The sequence below is a fragment of the Lissotriton vulgaris genome, chromosome 10, assembly GCF_964263255.1.
Source record: "Lissotriton vulgaris chromosome 10, aLisVul1.2, whole genome shotgun sequence".
NCBI lineage: Eukaryota > Metazoa > Chordata > Amphibia > Caudata > Salamandridae > Lissotriton > Lissotriton vulgaris.
In genome coordinates, this window is record NC_141698.1 from 628,603,953 (window position 1) to 628,623,013 (window position 19,061).

The 19,061-nt window shown below is 43.2% G+C and overlaps 1 protein-coding gene across 3 annotated transcripts in view; it reads right to left on the bottom strand.

Annotated features, from left to right (window-relative positions):
• The window catches only part of PRKAG2 (protein kinase AMP-activated non-catalytic subunit gamma 2), a 1,779,639-nt gene that overhangs the window by 1,177,144 nt on the left and 583,434 nt on the right, over nucleotides 1–19,061 (bottom strand). For all 3 annotated transcript variants that reach the window (XM_086941467.1, XM_086941466.1, XM_086941468.1), the window contains exon 2: nucleotides 11,991–12,062. In XM_086941467.1, the coding sequence (XP_086797593.1) occupies nucleotides 11,991–12,062 (72 nt within the window). The remainder of the gene's footprint in view (nucleotides 1–11,990; nucleotides 12,063–19,061) is intronic.

The window sequence follows — 19,061 nt, forward strand, 5'->3', positions numbered from 1 at the left end:
GGTCACTGATGGGGCATAAGAAGGTGGAGCCAGGACAATTTTTGATGGGGCACAGGCCCCACCTTGCCACCCTTGCTTATAGATGCCACTATAGCTGGGTTGACCCACTGTCCCACCCTAAATCCCTCAACAGCCTCGTAATTGATGTTGATAATTCAGATGGTGATGAGTGGAAACTGGATCATAAACAGCCTTCTGAGAGCTCTTTTTATTATGATAAGCTTATCTCCCTGCGCATGGAAAGTAACTGCCAGCAATTTTGCAATCTTCTTTATTGAGGTAATCCAACTCCTTAATTGGAATTACCTTGTCCATTTCAGCCTTTTAGTTTTTCTAGTATGAGACAAACATCAAGTACATTTCCATTTGGCTATGAGTATCAATGTAATTAATGCGAAATTTAGGCTCGGACAAATCTGCTTTTGTTGCATGACCATGGCTAATTTAGGAATGTAAAAACGTCCATGATAGAGCAATTGATGCAATTCTGTGGCTCAATAAGTAATATAATAAAACAAAATGATCTCTAAGAGCAAAAAAATCAAACTAATAACTACATGAAAGGATACATTGTGAAACACTCTCTTTTTTAAAAAAAAAATGTTGCTAGCTAACTGGCCTCACCGTAGGGCCAGAGGTTGATTGACGCCCGGTGTTCATTGTTTTTCATCACATTGTTCCTTCCCATGCTGCCTTGCCCAAGTGGCCGAAGGGAGTTTGGCACTTAAACTACAGGGATTCTGACAGCTGCAATGGCGTCTTAATGCAATGTGAACAGAAACTCAGGGCACCTGTCAGCTTTCTACGTCATAGAGAGCTTACTGGCACAAATGTACCCTGGTGTCCTGGGGCAAATAATAATGTTTTAGTTCAGTTCAGTTCATTAAGTCTTTATTTCGATTATAAAAATCATAAACAGGTTAAAAATCCAAAAGTTGAAAAAGCACAAATCAGATGCAGATGCAGAACTGACATTAATGTTAAGGGACCACAGTAATAAGTGCATGAATTTATATATTAATACAACAAATCTAACATGCTCTGATACACTATAAGTCCATAAATTTAAAATGACGTGATATAAGAAATATCGACAAAGCATTAGTTTGTGGACAGAGCGGTATTATAATGCCAGAAAACCTAAAGCATTGATTTTGGCATAAGGGTGCCCGGAACTTTGGTGAGGTAATGTTTCTGACTGGTTGGGGCACTTGTTGTCTATTAATTATGGTATTTGATACCGGAGATATTGATGCCCATTAATTTCCTCCTGGCACCGATGCTTTTTAGTGTCTGTGCCATATATCCTTGTCAATACTATGACCATTGAGGCTCATTACAGCTTGGGGTCATTGATAATAAATAATGACTGAGGTTATTTAGGCTCATTACTGCCTGTGGCTACTGATGCTCTGTATTGCCTTAGCATTGAGGGTCAGACTTCCCGTGTCATTGATTATCAGAACTGTCTCTGGCTGTTCAGCCCTATTTCTGACTGGGGCCAAGAATACCATTATCCTAAACCCACGACTATGTATGTGGAGGAGAGATAGGTTTTCTACATATAATGTCTTTAGGGAAATGCAGGATACATCCTTCTAGTCTATAAGTCACTATTCCATTCATGTGCCAATAATAGTGATAATCATTTTCTTAGTGATAATTTATGATGTCATGTGTTAACTTATATATCAAATATTATATTACATTATACAGAGTACATGATGTGTGTGGGAGTTAAAGATATGTTACCTACTCAACCTGGTGGATATTTAGTCATTTTAAGTTTTGTGTTCAGCTCAAATATATCCACAGAAGAAGATCTTAGTCAATGGGACGTTGTGGTTGAGACCCAAAGCATAATAATTATGAGGAACACAATCATAATTCGCGTAATACACAGCTCAGTTGTTCAGAAACGACAATACACAAGACATCACAATTGACCAGTGCCTCCATGTGCAATACACTATCTCCCTCCCTACACACTCAGTGCCTACTGAGAACAAACTTTGACCACTCCTGTTTGGCACTCCGCCATTGCTGTCTAAGGATGGTCTTCAGGCATTTTTTTGATTCTCACTAATCAATAATTCCACATGAGAATTCCGATGGAAATGGAACCTTGACCAATTTCCGTGTAAATGCCCAAGATTACGAAAGGGGAGTTGGCCTAACGGCCAGGGCGGTCGACCTCGAATCTGGGGAACCGGGTTCGAGTCTCAGCAATGACGCTGAATATCCTGTGATTCTGGACGAATCACTTAATCTCCCTGTACCTAACAAAAATGAATGTGTCCTCATGTAACACAACTGGTGCTATGTAAAGCGCTCAGATACCAGATACCGGGTCAAGTTTGCGCTATAAAAAAAAACTCCATTAAAAAAAAGATTACATTTAAGTGGACCTATTCCATCCTTGTTAAGTTATATGCAGATGTTTTAATACAGAGAAAAAGTCATAACCAATCCAAAAAAAATTCTGTTCGATGGTGGTGGACAATGCCAGTATGTAGCAGAACAAGCTATGAAAACTAAAATGATTTATTACCCTGGCCATATTCTGAATGTGACTAATATATTTAAGAAACATTTAGGAATTGAAGAACTTGGCAGCATTCTCCAATGGATATTGTATACTCTCAAAAGTACTACAACTTACAAGCAAGTAACTTCCTGAACAAAACCTAAAAACTTGAAGAACTACTAGCATCCATGGCTTCCGCCCACCTCTCAGAAGAAACTCTAAGGGGTATTGTTTAGAGGGGAAACAGCCATTATAACAAAACTTTTCTAACGCATGCTACTACAACGCTTGCCAACACAACGCAAGTGCCGTCACAACGCATTGCATTACAACGCATGTCATTACAACGCATATGACTTTACCACATATGCCTTTACAATGAATGGTAAAGTCATATGTGTTTTACATGTAAGTATAAAGTAAGTATATTAAGGTTCAGGGTGGGTTTGAGTTTTTGGGTGGGAAGAGTCATTTTAGGGTTTAGGGTGAGTATGGGTTAATGGGTGGGAAGGGGAATTTTAGGGGTTAGGGCGGGTTTGGGTTTTTTAGCGGGAACGGTAATTTGGGGGTTTAGGATGGGTTTGAATTTTGGGTTGGAAGGGTCATTTTAGGGTTTAGGGTGCGTTTGGGTTTTTGGGTGGGAAGGGTCATTTTAGGGTTTAGGTTTTTTGGGTGGCAAGGGTATTTTTAAGGTTTAGGGTGGGTGAGGGTTTTTGGGTGGGAAGGGTAATTTTATGGTTTAGGGCGGGGTTGGGTTTTTGGGTGGGAAGGGTAATTTTAGGGTTTAGGTTTTTTGAGTGGGAAGGGTAATTTTAGGGTTTGGAGTGGGTTTGGGTTTTTGAGTGGGAAGAATAATTTTAGGGTTTAGGGTGATTTGGGGTTTTTGGGTGGGAAGAGTAATTTTATAGTTTAGGATGTGTTTGGGTTTTTGGGTGGGAATGGTAATTTTAGGTTTTAGAGAAGGTTTGGGTTTTTGGGTGGGACGGGTAATTTTACAGTTTAGGATGTGTTTGGGTTTTTGGGTGGGAATGGTAATTTTAGGGTTTAGGGTGGGTTTGGGTTTTTGGGTGGGTAGTGCAATTTTAGGATTTCAGGGGGTATGGGGGTGTATATATAGAAATGTACGTTCCTTCAACACTTTTACCAAGTGAATGTCTTTACCATGCATGCTTTTGCATTGTAATGGCATGCGTGGTACAGGCATATGCGTGGTAAAAGTTTGCGTTGTAAAGGTAGGTCGTTGAAAGGCATTTGCATAGTAATATCCGCATTACAATGGCACGTGCAGTATTAGTACACGTTATAACGTCATACATTCCTAGAAAAGCCATACAGTCTGGCGTTGGCGGGCAGTGTTTCGCCTTTGCTAATGCTGTTTTGTAATGTTTCTGTAAATTTTTAATACAAATAGATAGAGATGGTTGAAAAGATGAATAGAGAGGGTTGTAAAGAAATATAGTTAAAGAGGGTTGTACAGACAGACGGACAGATGGAAGATGGAAACAGTTGGATGGATAGATAGCTAGACAGAGAGATAGATAGATAGATAGATAGATAGATAGATAGATAGATAGATAGATAGATAGAAATATAGATAGATAGACAGATAATCAGAATAAATAGTACAGCTTCAATTAGCAGTGTAATAGTAAAATGTCTGTATAAACACAACATAGAAGAGCTTTGAAAGCAAACTTGAAATCCATACAAGCAGTACATACAGATAAAAGTCCTCAATTAAAATACATAATAGCATGACAAACATAAGAACAGTTATAAATGCACTTAATTCCTTGCACACTAAAAAAAGGATAATGTTATAAAAAGTCTTTAACATCTTAAGAAAACACTGGCATTATATTGCAGACATACCGAGTCTACAGGATTCGATCACCAGGACACCCAAAATATGTTACAGGAGAGGAAAAAACCTCCGTAACATTCTCTGCCCGAGCTATATAGAATCCAAAAAGCGGACCAACTGGCTAACCTCCCCCGCTAAAGGCTTTTTCACATGTAGTGACTGCAATATGTGTGCACTAGGTAAAAATAGAACCAAGGAATTCTGTTTCAATACCGCCAAAACCTACACCATAGATCATTTGATCAATTGCAACACCAAATATGTTGTCTATATCTTGGGGTGCGGCTGTAATAAGATCTATGTTGGGAGCACCAAGAGAGCCTTAAAGATCCGCATCCAGGAACACGTCCGTGCAAGACGTAATGGTGACATGAGGTATCCTATGACCTTCCATATGCAGGAATGCCACAAAGACACGGATAACATGTGGTTCATGGGCATTGACCATCAACCTATCCACCCAAGAGGAGGAGATAGGGAACTTGCATTAAGACAACGGGAGGCGGGTTGGATATGTAGACTACGATGCATAGAACTCGGTCACAACACCGAAGATGAGCTACATTATTTCCTTGACTAGCCCGCTGAATTTGATCTCCCCCGTACCTGTTCTGCTCATGTTCGCCATATAGATCACGCTTCTATCTATGTATTTAAATAAATATAAGAATCATCCGTCCTCACACTTTCAAAGAAGAGTCTATTATTGGACTACACACCTGTATATAGCAAATTTGTAAATAGCCCATTCCCCATCTGTAGGTATACTTGTAAATAGCCCTTCTTGGAACGATGATGCACATTGCATCCTCTCTCGCTCTTCATAGTCATTATTCCAAATGTTTTAAACAAAGAATTGTTTTACTTTTCACTTTTCTCTGTTTACATTGTTACACATTACTACTTCTGTCCTTCTGCACCTTGCTGTTCTCTATTTCTTTCCTCCTTCACGCGTTAGAGGCTTCTATATTACCCCTGTTATATGGCTACAAAGTAAGCAGACTTAGATCAACGTTCACTTCACACGGATGAAGCTGGATATATTCTCATCCGTCTCCCGTTTTTCGGACTTAAGAAATTAGGCTGGAGACAGAAACTGGGACAGGTGCCCGCATACTGGACTCATTGCAATTCGTTTTTCATGACCTAAATGCCCTTAAAATCTTAGCACCACGATTAAGGAATAAGGAGGTTTCACTTCATACGCCTTTTTTTTCCCCTTAGGGCACTACACCTTCTCTGAATCGTATATTATCATGAGTAGGAACACAGGCTAAGATGGCCGCCGCTCTCTCGTTGTATTTCCCATTGATCGCATACATGGCAAATGTAACCTCTTCACAACATGTCCCCTTTCCTTCCAACAACAACCTATGCCTCCCGTTGCTCAACTTCAAGCTAGTATACTATCTAGCATTACGCTCGTCGGTATCCACTATTTATCTTATAAATATTCCCTTGCCGGTTTCTCTCGTGAATGCCTTTATAATATATATGGCATGCCGTTAGGAACTATACATCAATCCCTGGCGCTTCGAAGGGCGAACATCTCCATACACGGGCGTGAGCAAATTAGGGTGTGTACAGAAGCACGTCCTCTACAACCACTACAATATGGCCGCCACCTTTACTCAGGATGTAAACGCGCATTTCCGGCACTCGGCGTCTCAGCTGGTCTGGCGCGTTACTGACAGGTGTAGGCTCTTAGCGCAATTGACCACGCTATAAAACAGACTAGAGGTGCACACAATGCTCGAACACATCGTCGCTGTGGGTGTTTCGGCGGGACGAGGGCCGTGGATGGGCGCCGTCTGTTTCACTAAGAACGGTAAGCTTGGTTACATAATTTGTAACATGATCATCCCCACTGTTAGAGCAGAGCCAAGGGTCTCTCCTTTATTTTATCTTCTATTAGGCTATGTCTTTACTCTAGACTAAGGGAGCCACTATCCAGAAATTGTTTTCCCACAAAATGGAATTTGCACTTTACAACAAGTTTCCCTTAACTTTGGAAATGTTCATATTGACAAGGTTTCTTTTCTAGTTAACCAAATAAGCTCCTTCATCTATGGTGTTTACACAACTATCAACAAAAAGAAATACAGAGTTCCCCGGGTACAGTCAACTGAAAGACTGTCATTAGCCTCTCTCTAATTAGGTCAAAAAAGGAAAAGGTGAGTGTTGTGAACCCTTTCTCGGAATTTGTAGGGGTACCTCACACAGGTCACCGGTTGGACTACATTTGTAATCCCACCCGGTGATCGTCCAGCGTCATCATCGGTACCCTGCCCCTGCGACAGACTGGCGGAGCAATGCCTGTCGGGCAACAATAGATGTTGCTCTTTGGCGGGGATCTTCTATTCCTTCGCCAAAGGGTGTGTGGGTGTAAGGGGCCTTCACAAGGGGGTTTTATGTGTTTGTGCAAGAGTGAGCGTGAGTGAGATAAAAAAAGTCAGTAGAGTCCAAAAATTAGAATTTTAATAGCATGGCTCACTGCTTTATTAAAAAATATAAGGGGTATAGAGGCGAAACAATCAAGGTAGTTGGCCTCATTCGACCCTTGGTGAGTAAATGGTCAACATGTTTCTTGCCATGAAGGCAATTCGTCAGGACCAAAGAGTGCTCATATAGTTGCAAGGTATCCCCCAATGATCAGGGGGCACCCAGTATACGACCTGGTATGTGTCGTATGGCAATCCTTCCTCAGGACCCTTCCCAGAACTGCATGGGAGAGAGGAGAGAGAAAGGTATCATCAGAGAGAGGCAGAAAGCCATTGTGAAAAACGTGGAAAACTCGCGTTTGGTGACTGTTAGAGATATACAGTGGGTCGGCATGCCTATGGTCTGCCTTAGAAAGTGGCATGCTTAGTGATATCAGACCGGTTTTGCTGAAAACTTTTCATGCGACAAAAATCATTGTGATATCAAGGCTGTCACTGAGCCGAAAGCATGCGTGGTTGCAAATAGTATTTGAGACAACATTTGTGGAGAGAAAAACAATATTAAAACATTTCTTTGAGAAATTCAAAGAAAAACACTAGATGGCGTCAGTGTATTGCAGGTGACTAAACCTTAACGTAAACCATATAACATGCCAGGATACTCTCATGTTGGTGAACCAGGGAGTGACCTTACCCGTATACTTTACTCGGGAAGCTTCCTCGAGCTGACCTGGTGGGGCCAGAACTTGGTGTGAGACACCTGTGAGGAGGAAGTATTACCGCCGGGTTAAGGATTGGCGGTCAGCGCGTCTCATCATTCCCCCCCTCGGAGCTCGGTCCCGTCGCGGCGTTCAGAAAGAAACGCACGCGAGGTCTAACACGGAGCATTGTGCCTTACCTTGTAGTTCTTGGCAGAGGGCGTCTAGGCAGAACTAGCCATACGCCCTGGGGTAGATTATACTTACAATGGTCCACATATCTAACAATAGTCAGTGGGACCTTCCTTGTGCTATCATTTCCGAATATGCACACACAGGTTACATATAGTTTTGGAAATTTATGTGGAAACACGATTCTATGTTCCGTATTAGCTATGCCTATTTACAAGACAGCATCTTACCCACCTGCTCTCCATTTGTCAGGACTGCTGGAACACAGTGCCCACACCCTCCTCCCTTGGACTAATAGGACCACCTGCCACTACAAACTACTCAGGTAAACAGCATGTTTGTAATCTCTCCACTCTTCGAATAAAAAAGCCCTCGCATAGAGGATGACCCCGCTTTCTCTTTTAATGTCTTTCAGTACAAAGTTCAAAACAGACACAAATTAAGGTGGCAAGGACGTTTTCACTACTCAGGAATCCTGTAAAACATTGCCTTCATCACACTTTAGCATACTTATAGTAAGTATATGTAAACAAAGGATCGTCATACTTAACGATAGGGTTCCTAACGCCCCACTACTCCCACCGCCCCCAACCGTTATACTGCTTTATTTCACTGCAAAGACAGAATAAAGCACTGCTAACCTTGCTGCCCAATATTACAAAGTTAAACCTTAAGATTGTTATTTCTCATTTTCCTGTCTCCGCTAAGGTCCAATCCTGTTAATTCGACACCGGAATGAACTAATACACATCCCGGCTCGTACACCGGGATTACAGTGTCCGGGAAGGCGCCCCTTGGACCCCGGTTACCTCTTACACTCTCCCCACAAGCGACGTACCACTAACTTAAAGGTAAAAAAGTATTGAGTTTGTACAACGATGGTATTTAATGCTAGTGGCCTCTATACCCAGAGGCGTAGTTAGATCCTAATCTCTCCAACCTTCCTCCCTAAATATATGACCGAGTCTGAATCAGTGGCCATGAACATCAATAAGCACACTTTCTAAACGGATTTTTCTCTTCTTGTGCTCTCCCTTTTTCCTTTTTGTTCCCTTTTATCCCGGTCCTTTCCTGAGTCACATGCACAAACAAAGGCTTAGCATTGACCTTGTGTCCTACCTTATGTATATACGCATCAACCGCTTATTGGAATCGCTTGTTCCAAATGTTAACAATCCCTAGTAACTGTAAATATTGTTTATACATTCGTACATATCCCTGCGTTTATATGTAATCCTCTGCTCATTTATTTTCTGTGGGTTGACATCTCAAAATTAACGAATGCATAAGCTCCATGTCTATCGTTGTAGGGTTTTTAAACTGTTTTTAAACTGTTCGTTTTTTTTTGTACATGTTGTAAGATTGGGTGTTGTCTTTTGTACACAGAAAACTGATTGAATGTATATGTTTTTACCGACAGCCCTGAAGAAGTCCTAGTTTGGAACGAAACGCGTCGGCTGTATGTTTCACTGCAAACTGAAAATAAAGATTAACAAGAAGACTATCAACATCTCTTTGAGAAATTTTTCTTCATTTTGCTTAAATACCATTTGCACTTATTATCTTGCTTTTTGTGGTGCACCTTTGCGGTTGTTTTATTTGCATTGAAATTCCCTAGGGAATAGGCATAGTTATGATGGGTGCCATCCAGTGTGCACACAATCCCCTTCATTAACTCAAGGGTCATAGAATATTACGGGGAGAAAGATAGTCAGGTGCTGACATTAGGAAGGGTCCATCATTACATTTTGTTCCTTACCAATGTTATAAAAAAAATGTTTAAATGGAAACAATCTACTATCATGTGCAGTAGCAGAAGTCAGCTAAACAAGGGCCACTCCAATTGAATTTACAACACCATTAACAGGTGACAGGAACTAATAAAGGTGGAATATACCCTGTGCTCGCATCAAAAGCAGCATAAAGAGCTGATAGAAAGTGTCTTGCTATCACATCAGGCTTTATACACAAAGGCAACACTAAAGTATTATTAAAATTAAAACAAAAACTCTGGGCAATAGCTTGCTTCATCTCCATAACGGCCCCCACAACGCTAAGGATGCCTTGCCTCCACCTTGGGGGGTGCCCAGGAGTGGACGCCTCACAGGGAAAGCCAGGATGGGTTCCACAGCGGTATTCGTACAAGCGCCTTGAGACCCTTGCGGATGAGTAGTGCGCTATACAAGTATCAATTTACAATTCTGAATGTTAGTGCTGACTCAAGTATACAGCAGCCCAGTGCTGTTGTTCAGAAGGGGCCGCACGGAAAGTTCTGGAGAGCAGCTTGTGGCCCCGGGGCCATACTTTGAGTATCACTGCTCTATGCCATAAGGCAGAAGCAAAATGAAAATGAGTCAACAACAGACCAATGGATAAAGAGAACTAGCTGAAAGCTCCTTTCCTAAGTATATTATACACATAATTTTAGTAAAACCAAAATGTCTTGGCTAATGCTAGACCCAAAAAGGCAGATAGGAAGCAACTTCCAAATAAAAAAGCTTCTGTCAGTGCTGTCCCTCTGCTCTGAGCTCACTGCCAGGGTCAGAGCAAACCATCTCAGTGAAAGGGTTGATACATTTTGTTGCCCACCCAAACTGATTTTAGGAAACCGATGTTCACAATGCACAATGCAGTGGCGGTGATCACTGTAGCAAGACCAGCATTAACGGTCTTGAGCTTGGTGTTAGATGACTAATTGCAGTGCACTGGTTAACATCTTCAGTGAGCTATAAAGTTGTATGTAGGCTCGAAGGTGATGGTTTTGCCCATAGAAGTTGTCTCACCTGAAAGATTGTGGAAGAGTTGTTCAGAAGCTACTGTACCTGTATACTAGTGAACTGGACTAGGCTTTGAGGGCCATCTGAGCTAGCTCCAATAGACTAGGCAGAAATACAGTGCAAGCTCTTACTTCCACTGACAATATAGTGATTTGTGATCACAAGAGAGTGGAGCTTCAGTGCTGTTTAGATTCTCTGATTTTCTTCTCCAAGCATAACATCCTAAAAGGTAACCTACAAAAGATCTAGATCACGTAGCAGGGCAACATTTAAGTTGTCCCCAATTTGCGTTGGAGGGACAGGACAGATACACCGTTGAGATGAGATGTACCCTTCTCTTGGTCATCCACATAAATAATACTCGGGTGCTTTCATTATAATTCTGTTTCTCTATCCATAACCAGTGTTGGAAGAAAGCGTCCTTGCAACATCACATCGTCTGGTGATATAACATGCCTCTGCTTTGTTTAGCAATGTAAAAACAAATGTATGTACCCTAGAAATAAAAACGGTAAAAAACAAATTGTCAGGTCTGTGCACACCTATTTATAGTTATAATCCTGATGTCATGTTTGGCCAGTCAATTTAATAAACTTAAAGGCCATCTATTATGTGTAAATGCATAAGGCTGAGTTGTGTCAGAGGTATATGCAAAACAGGTTACTCTGAAAGAACAGCCCACCTTCTCATTGGCCATTGATTGGAAAGTTATTTAAGGACGCAACACACATTTGATGGCCCCCTCCCCCGAGCTAGGGATTCCTCATCTGAACAATTCAGTTACTTTCAGTAACACCCTGAGCCCGACATACACAAATACCTATATGTGAAATAGTGGTCTACTCTTGGCAGAATTTAGCAACAGACATTCCCAAGGCTTGCAATGTTACACATCCTTTTTTCAGATCATTGTAAGATATTGAGAGCTGTGTTATAAAGTGTACCACTCCACCCTGCTCGGATCTGAGCCATAGGCAGCCTGTTAGGAGCAGTAGTTTATAGCTGCTGGATCTGAAGACCTTCCTTTTTAGTTGCCAAGCCTGATTCTCTATCTTGGGGTTGTTGTTTAGCAGTTTGAGGCTGTGTCCAGGGCCGGGAGACCCTGTTGGGTAGCCGCAAGCTTTATAAATCCCCAATACAATACAATACAATGCAATACAATCTTACCCAAATACATTGGGTTCACAGTCAGAACAGATGTATTTCCATTTTGATATTCTAAGGAAAGCAACAGTTGCCTCCCTCTCCCCTTGCAAGCCCTACTCCCTGACAGCAGCACTACCGGATGACTGTTGGGGCAATATGGTGCCCCCATGGAAGGAGTGCAATGGATGAAGGCCCATTCTTGCCTTTCCCACAAACACGGACACTCATGAGTAAACATCAAAATATCTTTTACTGAAAACAAAAGGATAAAAGGTGTCTCCACAAGGTATTTAGTAGCAACCATTTATATGGAAATTCAAACATAAGGTTTTTGGTTATTCCTACCTTTCGAGAGGCATTTTTATCTGAAGCATCCAAGTCCCCATCGAGGAATGGCATGGCAAAGGAACTGAGATCCTAGAAGGAAGATGAGAAAACCAAGAATTATTGCATGAACTGAATTTCAGTCAACCTATCATGCTGTTGTCACCCCTATTTGTTTGGTCTGACCTATAACTATAGAATGTTTTACCGTGTTCAACATTAAGGCAGTCAGGGGTGGTTGCAAGCATGTTTCTAAAATAAAGTATTTGCTAGCAGAAAAGAGACTTAAATATCCCTATCTTGGCATTTCCATGCCTCCCCATGACCCAAAAAGCATACACAGTGTCCGTATGTGCTCCTCTTTAAAACTGGACACAATGAGTTTGGTGTCGATAGCAGCAGAGAACTTTCCTCGTAAATATATATTTTGTCGGCTATTGGCTAGTATGATCAGTGAACAACAGGGAAAACCTATACTCTAAGGCAAAAGTGCCCAATGTTTTTTTAATTTAGTTTTATTTTTTTATTTATTGAAGAACTTCCCGGATTGTGAAGCAGCATTTTTTAAAATCACCCTGAACCCTAACTTCACGTTCTCGGGCCTTCTCATATATAGGCCCCCCGGGAATGCCAACACATGGGCGGCCAATTTGGCAAACTATATCACTCCTTTTCACCTTGACTCCAAAAACCTCACTCTAATTGGAGATTTAAATCTGCATCTCGACGATCCCACTAATATGGCATGCAGTAACCTACTGGATGACCTAGCAGCACTCAACGTAAGATTACTTAATTCAGGGCCTACTCAAAAGGCAGGACACCTGCTAGACCCCATCTTTTCCAATATTCCCGAATTAAAATGGCTAGAAACCATTCCCATCTGCTGGTCAGACAACTATCTCATTCATTTCTGTCTAACACTACCAGCACTCCATCAAACTAATATGGCCTGGCCTGCTTCCCTCATGAGAAATTGGAAGCTGCTTGATGCTGAAAAACTTAACCAAACTCTGGCTAATAAACCCCCTGCCCCAGCTCTTGACATGGAAAGTATTGCCAATGCAACACACTCATGGCTGGAAAATGCCGCAGACGGCTGTCTTCCTTCATCTCAAACTAAAAGGAATGTCCACCGTCCCCCAGCCCCCTGGTTTAACGAATCTTTAAAAATCGAAAAATCAAAGTGCAAAGCCCTCGAAAGACAGTAGCGTAAGGACTACACACTTGGAAAAAAAATTATATATCATAAAGCCAGAAATGAATATCACTCTGCATGCATTAAAGCCCGAGCCCTTCATGTAGCAAATACCATCAACACAGCCCCCAGCAAGGCAAGAACACTCTTTAACACGGTAAAAGAACTTGCAGGTGCACAAACGACCGCAACGGCCCGCCCGCTAAACAAAAAACAATGCCAAGACCTTGCCTCTTTCTTCACTGAAAAAATTGATAGGATCATCCTCGATATTAATTCAAACTCCTCCGCTAACGGCTCGCAAGAGGACACCCCCTCTAGGTTGGCGGAAATAAACATCTTAGAACACTGGCCTCCTATAACCGTGGATTCGCTTAGGTCTACCCTCAAGACCACTAAATCAGGTTCCCCTCGTGATCCGCTACCCGTTAGTGTCTTGAAACAGATTGACACCCCATCCCTGACCATTATCGCCGATACTTTAAACTCTTCCCTTCAACTTTCCACAGTCCCTTCACTCTGGAAATACGCTATGGTTAATCCACTTTAAAAAAAACCCTCAGCTAACCCTGAAATACTAGCAAACTATCGACCCATATCTCTTCTCCCAGTCTTCTCAAAACTTCTGGAAAGACACATTCACTCTGCCCTCACTCTTTTTACTGAGGAAAATGCCCTCCTTCACCCGTCACAGTCTGGTTTTAGAGCGGGATTTTCCACAGAAACCACCCTGCTGGGAGTAACTGAAACTGTCAGAAAACTCCTAGATGAGGGTCAAACAGTCGCACTCATTCTGTTAGATTTGAGTGCAGCTTTTGACACCATATCACACAGAAAACTCCTGGCCACACTCGGGAGAAACGGTATTCGGGGTGCTGCACTCAAATGGATCGAGTCCTTCCTGACAAACAGGACGTTCCAGATCACATCCTCCCTTGCCTGTTCTGATACGTTTAGTGCCCCTCATGGAGTACCACAGGGGTCCAGCCTGAGCCCACTGTTTTTTAACCTCTACCTCAGACCCTTGGCTGATTTAGCGGATAGGTCAGGACTCACCCTCATGACCTATGCGGATGACTTTCAGATCATCTTTTCACTGTCAGACTCTAACCCTTCAGCTCCATCCCTTCTCAGACAGGGGCTCCAAAAAATCTTCAGTTGGATGTCCACCAACCAGCTGAAGTTAAACGGTGACAAAACCGAGATCCTCCTTTTGGGGAAAAACAAAGATCTATGGAACTCCTCCCACTGGCCCCCGAGTTAGGAAACCCCCCACTCCTGCAACTCAGGCAAGAAATCTGGGGGTTACTATCGACAATGCCCTATCCATGAAACAACAGGCTAACAAAGTGGTAGGCCTCTGTTTCACCATTATGAAGTGGCTGAAAAAAATCCTATGGATGCTGCCTTTTGCTACCCAAAAGACCATAGTCAATGCACTTATAACATCTCGTCTTGACTACGGCAATATTCTTTATCTGGGCTCAAATCAGGCAGTCATTAAACGGTTACAACTTGTCCAAAACTCAGCTGCAAGACTCTTATGTAAAATCCCAAAAATGGCAAGTGTATCGAAGCACCTGAATGACCTGCATTGGCTCAGAGTGGAAAACCGCATCAGGTTCAAAGCCCTGAGCTACATGTTCAGGATTAAAGCCGGAACGGCACCAAAATACCTGCAATCACTAGCTACTCCCTACATCCCGGGAAGGAATCTGCGCTCCCAAACCGCAGCTAACTTTGTGGTTCCCAGGTTCAGATTGGCGAGAATGGGGGGAAGATCCTTCTCGGTCCTAGGGCCTACTCTCTGGAACACACTCCCCCCTTACATTCGTAAAGAGGAAAACTATGCCAGATTTAGGAAGAACATAAAGACCTGGCTCTTTCAGAAATAACTCTACTGATCTAGCTCATCTCATACCTCGGCTCAGCAATATGTTGTCGGCGCCGGGAAACCCTTTTTGGGTAGCTGTGCGCCATACAAGTGTAAAAAAATAAAAAAATAAAATAAATAAAGAACTTATTTAAAGTGGACCTAGCTGCACGGGCGGCATAGCGCAATAGTATGACAAAAGGAATAGTTAACATGCGAGACCATTAGAGGAAAGATATATAGATGGTACCATGACAGAATAAAGTTAGAAAGGCATAGATAATCTAAGAAGTAGCGACACAAAGGATGAGTGTTTAATTCAATTCTAAACAACCAGAGGTCTAGTTTCAGGTTAGTATGATAGGGTAGCTTGTTCCAACATCTTGGGAGGGAAAGAAGAAAAAGCTTGATTGAAAGGTTTAGTGTCTTAATTGTTGATATCATCAATAGTACGCATATTTCGTTCTTCGTTGATCTTAACTTCCAGTAGTATTACATTTTTCTTTTGGATAAGAAGGGGCCTAGCAGAAAAGTCTTTGAATGTAATGTAGGTTATTTCAGGGGAGCAGGATCCATTCAGGATTTCAACAATAACCACTCAATGGTTTAATGGCAGAACAATGAATTCCTCAACCCAGCATACCTAAACAACGCGGTCTGTATAAGGACTTTGTCTTAACCAGGCATTGCTTTACCACGCATGCCTTTAGCATGAATTTTCACGGTAAAGGCATGCATGGTAAAGGGGTGTGCGCAGGGTCGTAACACAGGCCCCCGCAGCCTCCGTGGTGCGGGGGGGCCCACAAGCTTCAGGGGGCCCCCTCGACACTGCACTCTGGCTGTGGGAGCTCCTATGATCCCAGAGGGAGCCCCTCTATGTACCGTGCAGGGAGGCCCCCTCAATTTTCGTTACACCAGTGGGTATTCGTGGCTAAGGTTACCACCCCTCCTCCCCACCGCCCTAAGGTACAAACTCCCACCCCCTCCTGCTCTAAAGTGCAAATAGCCCTACCCACTCCCAACCCCCATGATGTGTCCTCCCCCTGCCCTAATTAGGTGTGGGCGGAAAATCCGTTTCGCTCGCGGATTTTGCGGATTTTCGGAAAATTCGCAATCCGCGAGATTCGCGAATCTCCCGCAAAATCCGCAAATCCGCGAGCAGCGGATTTTGCTCGCACTGCTCGCACTGTTCGCGTGAGTTCGCGGCTTCCCAGTACAACTTCGCGCCCCGCGAATAAGTGCAAAATTGCAGAAATACGATCTAATCAAAACTGAAACTACTTACCAGGTTCAAAAGTTCAGGCTCATCATTAGTAGCCATTTCCTGTAGTGCTTGCTGAGGGGCCCCTCCAGAGTTCAGTTGCCAGTTGCAACTATTATGTGACCCTGCTCTGAACCTCAGAATAGTTACACATATGCCACAAAGGTCCTGAATTACAGCTAAGGGAGACAAGCAGGAGCCAGGCTGGCAGTTCAAATCCATTAATCAGCCCCTAATTCATTATTGTCAGTTGGGGCAGGGCAGGTGTTGTAACTAATTTTGCAACAATGAAAGCACTTAGCAAGTGCAAAAGTTCACTAATCAGGAAGCACTAAGGAAGCAGGTGCCAGCTAAAAAAATATTCTGTGACACATTAATCAGCCCCAAATTAATTCAGGTCACTTGAGGCAGGGAAGGTGTGCTTGCGTTGCCACAATAATGTACACTGACTGGACAACCAGAGGGTGCTGTGATGAAACAGAGGGTGGCATGGGTGGGCCAGAGGGTGGCATGAGTAGTCAGAGAGTGGCAGTGGTGACAGAGAGTGGCAGTGATGAAGAAGAGTGTCCCAAACAGGCTGGACACGTAGAAACAACAAGTTCGCGAAACTTGCGACCCGACAGGTAAGTTCGCAATTTGCGACATTGTACAAAACCCTCGCGAACTGGCAGAAACCCGCGCAAACACAAAAAAAAAAAAAATCCGCAAATTCGCGAGAATTCGCGGATTTTGCGGATTGCGAGTTCGCAAATCCGCAAAATTCGCGAACGCGAGATTCGCAAAATTCGCCCATGCTTAGCCCTAATGCCTAAAACCCTGACCTTAATACTACCCACCCTCCCATAAACCCTAAAGGTTTACCCGACCTCCCTGTGAGTCCTGAAACGACCACGCCCTCCCCAATCCCTCAAAACTACTCCACCCCCCTCCCTGAGCCCTGAAAACAACCCCTTAAAAATATATGAACCCCCCCTGAAAACTACAACCAACCCCCCACCTCTGAAAACGATCACGAACCCTCCACCCCTGAAAACTACCCTGAACCCCTTGCCACCCTTGAAAACTACCCTGAATCTTCACCCCCCCCCCCCGGCACCTACCCGAACCCTTCTCCACCCCTGAAACCTACCCTGAACCCCCATCCCTGAAAACTACCCCGAACCCCCACCACACCTGAAAACTCCTCCGAACCCCCACAATGCCTTAACACTACCCCGAGCCCCCACCACCCCTGAAAACTACTCCAAACCCCCACCACCCCTGAAAACTACCCTGAACCACCACCACCCCTTAAAACTACCCCGAACCCCCACCACCCCCAAAAACTACCACAAACCCCCACCACCCCCGAAAACTATCCTGAACCCCCACCACCCCTTAAAACTACCCCAAACCCCCACAATCCTTAAAACTACCCCCAAAACTCCACCACCCCATAAAACTATCCCGAATCCCCACCACCCCTGAAAAGTACCGCAACCCTCCCCCTAGATCCGGCCCCAGCCCCACTTACTTGTCCTTGTCCACTTCCCGACGCTCCTCTTTCCCCACCCATTCTAAACATTAGAGCACATTTGCCTTAACCACGCATGTGCGTGGTTAAAGGCAAATTTGTTGTTCGGACAAGCTTGGTTACGCTTGTGGGTTTCCAGAACTCGTGTATCTGGCCTCGTAGTTCCGGATGTTTCCCCCACTCAATATGTGAGTGCCATTTCTATTAATTGTGTCATGTTTTCTTTTTCAACGATACTGAAATTGTGGAATTGATCCAGCCTCCCTGAATCCATGGTGGATATCCAGGTTGTAAATCCGTACTTCTGGTGTTTAGTAATATGGCTGCTTCATTGAAGCTTTATACCCCAAGATAATACAAAATGCTTCCTTAATGCCGGATTTTATCAAATTAGTAAATATGGTTCTCATTCCACCCTCCTACGCAGGGCACAAGTCCTAAAAAAAAAAGTGGGGTGACGCTGACGTCACAACAGGAAGTGACATTACGAAAGGTGGCTTGCACCATCAGACTCATTGCCTCCCCTCGCTCACCCCTTAGATGTGATTGCATCAGACAAGCCAGCGCGTGAGCAGCATTCTGAATGAGCTCCGATCTCGCCCCAGAGAGGCCAAAGAGTGAATGTGTGGCTCCATTTGCTCCATTTATCGAGCTCCGGGTAAAATAAGTGGGGGGACGCCGTCCACCCGCGTGGTACCCCGACTCGAGCCCTGCTCCTACTCCTTGCCCTTAGGCTCTTCTTACTAAGTGTACATGCTGTTAAAAAAAAATTATGAGAACAAGCAACACAGGTAATAGCGAAAATCAAATGTAAAGTTGCTGAGTGAAGTACCACACCTTGCTTTTCTGTATGATATTCATTATTCACGTCCAAACTACTTTACAGTAACTCTGTGTAATAAGGTTTACTTCTATGATGTTTTATAGATATCCCCAAACAGCACTTGCTTTGGGCGTCTAAATCTAAGCTTGTAACCGCTTGTGGCTTTTCTTGTAGGTTTGTCCTGGATATGTGTTTATTTTCCTGTCCCATAATATGCTTGATGGTTTGGTTTGTTCATTTAATGTTCAATTAATTTGAATTGGCCTGGGAAAAAGTTAATTGTACTTTAGTGATTCTTTGTTCGCCATTTCCTTCTCCTTTTGTCTTTCGTCTCAGTCCACTCAAATCCCTGAAGCCCCTCTAGGGTCCTATACAATACATTTGCTCACCCATTTATATATTTTCAGGTATAACCTTTCAAAAA